The sequence below is a fragment of the Merops nubicus genome, unplaced genomic scaffold (assembly GCF_000691845.1).
Source record: "Merops nubicus isolate BGI_N331 unplaced genomic scaffold, ASM69184v1 scaffold43754, whole genome shotgun sequence".
Classification (NCBI taxonomy): domain Eukaryota; kingdom Metazoa; phylum Chordata; class Aves; order Coraciiformes; family Meropidae; genus Merops; species Merops nubicus.
In genome coordinates this window covers 1-1,485 of record NW_008605700.1, presented here as the reverse complement: position 1 = coordinate 1,485, position 1,485 = coordinate 1, and the positions used below count along the sequence as shown (strand labels likewise).

Here is a 1,485-nt window from a genome sequence, read left to right as displayed (position 1 = left end):
TTACAGAGACAGCAGATTTTTACGACACAGCAAGAGGCCGAGCTGGTACAATATCCTGACTGTAAATCGTCCAGTGCTAATATTGGCGAGGAACCAGACCACTTAAATCAGAGCTCGTCTCCTGCTCAAATGTTTCCCTGGATGAGACCACAAGGTTGGACGCAGACAAAAATTTGCTTCCATCTCACGTCTGAGTTTGAAACTTTCCTTTCCTCCCCTCGCTTCTCTCCCGCTGCCTCTTGCTCCCTGCCTCTGCCTCCCTCTCTCCCTGCCTCTCTCCCTGCGATTCCTACCGCCGCGGTGGCTTGCGATAATAAAGCTATACAATAAGCAAACAGAAGCCTCTGCAGAAGGCGGCTACCACCCCACGAGTAGCCTTAAAGTCGCCTCTGGGACACGGGGCCGCAGCTGACCCGCTCGCCCGCCTCCCGCCGCCGCTGCTTGTCGGGGAAGGGTGCGGGGTGCCGGTTACCGGACAATAACGTGACCCTGTAAACCGCTGTGCGGAGAAGAGCTGTGGTGATCCGTGCGATAGCTATTTTTCCCGCACTCATGCGTAAAGCCCTCTGCTTTCTCTCACTGCGTTTCTGTGGGGCTTCTCTCAAGGGATTTCCAGAGGGACCCGAGCCTTCGCTCTCTGCCTGCGCATTGTTTTGAACGGCCAGGCCAACCTCCAAAACCCTGTGTTTTTGTTTTAAACAGCAGCGCCGGGTAGGAGGAGAGGAAGACAAACATACAGCAGATTCCAGACACTAGAGCTGGAAAAGGAGTTCCTCTTTAACCCTTATCTGACCAGGAAGAGGAGGATTGAGGTGTCCCACGCACTAGGACTCACCGAGAGGCAGGTAAAGATCTGGTTTCAGAACAGGAGGATGAAATGGAAAAAGGAGAACAACAAGGACAAATTCCCTGCATCCAGACAGGAGGGAAAGGAAGGGGAGGCCAAAAAGGAAGCACATGATCTGGAAGACGACAGAGCTGAAGGCCAGACTCATTAAATTTTGCCCTAAAAGTCTTTCGTGAAAAGCTATCAAAACCAGCGAACGCCATAACCGGACATCTCTGCCCATCTCCCCTTGTACGTGGTCCTGCCGTGGGACGAGTGATCCCGTGTCCCTCTGCTTGACATTTCTTTGCTTCGGGTGCTTCAGTTGTTTGCGGTTTTATTTTGTTTTTGTTTGCATACGGAACAGTCTCTAGATTTAACGGTTTATATACTTCTTTTGCAAATTTGATACAGAGTCTGAAGCAATACATTTCTAACTATATATATATATACAAAAAATATATCTTTTTTTTTTTTTAATCGTGAAAGATGATGATTGCAGGAAACGACATAAACTTCCTAATAGTAAATACCAATAAGTAAGACATTTAATAATGCTTTATTAATCAAGACAAGTGCACTTATACTATTTTAATTCCTATCTTGAGTAAATTAAATAAATTTAATGAATGTGAAGAAAAATATCTTAGAAGGATATT

At 46.7% G+C, this 1,485-nt stretch overlaps 1 protein-coding gene across 1 annotated transcript; it reads left to right on the top strand.

The window, feature by feature from the left end:
* Positions 1-6: 6 nt before the first annotated feature.
* HOXD8 (homeobox D8) lies at positions 7-1,121 on the top strand (the record flags this gene model as incomplete). The annotated part of the gene is made up of 2 exons (XM_008939403.1): positions 7-154; positions 703-1,121. Coding segments are annotated over 2 exons (444 nt in total), but the record flags the coding sequence as incomplete, so codon positions are not given.
* Positions 1,122-1,485: the final 364 nt, after the last annotated feature.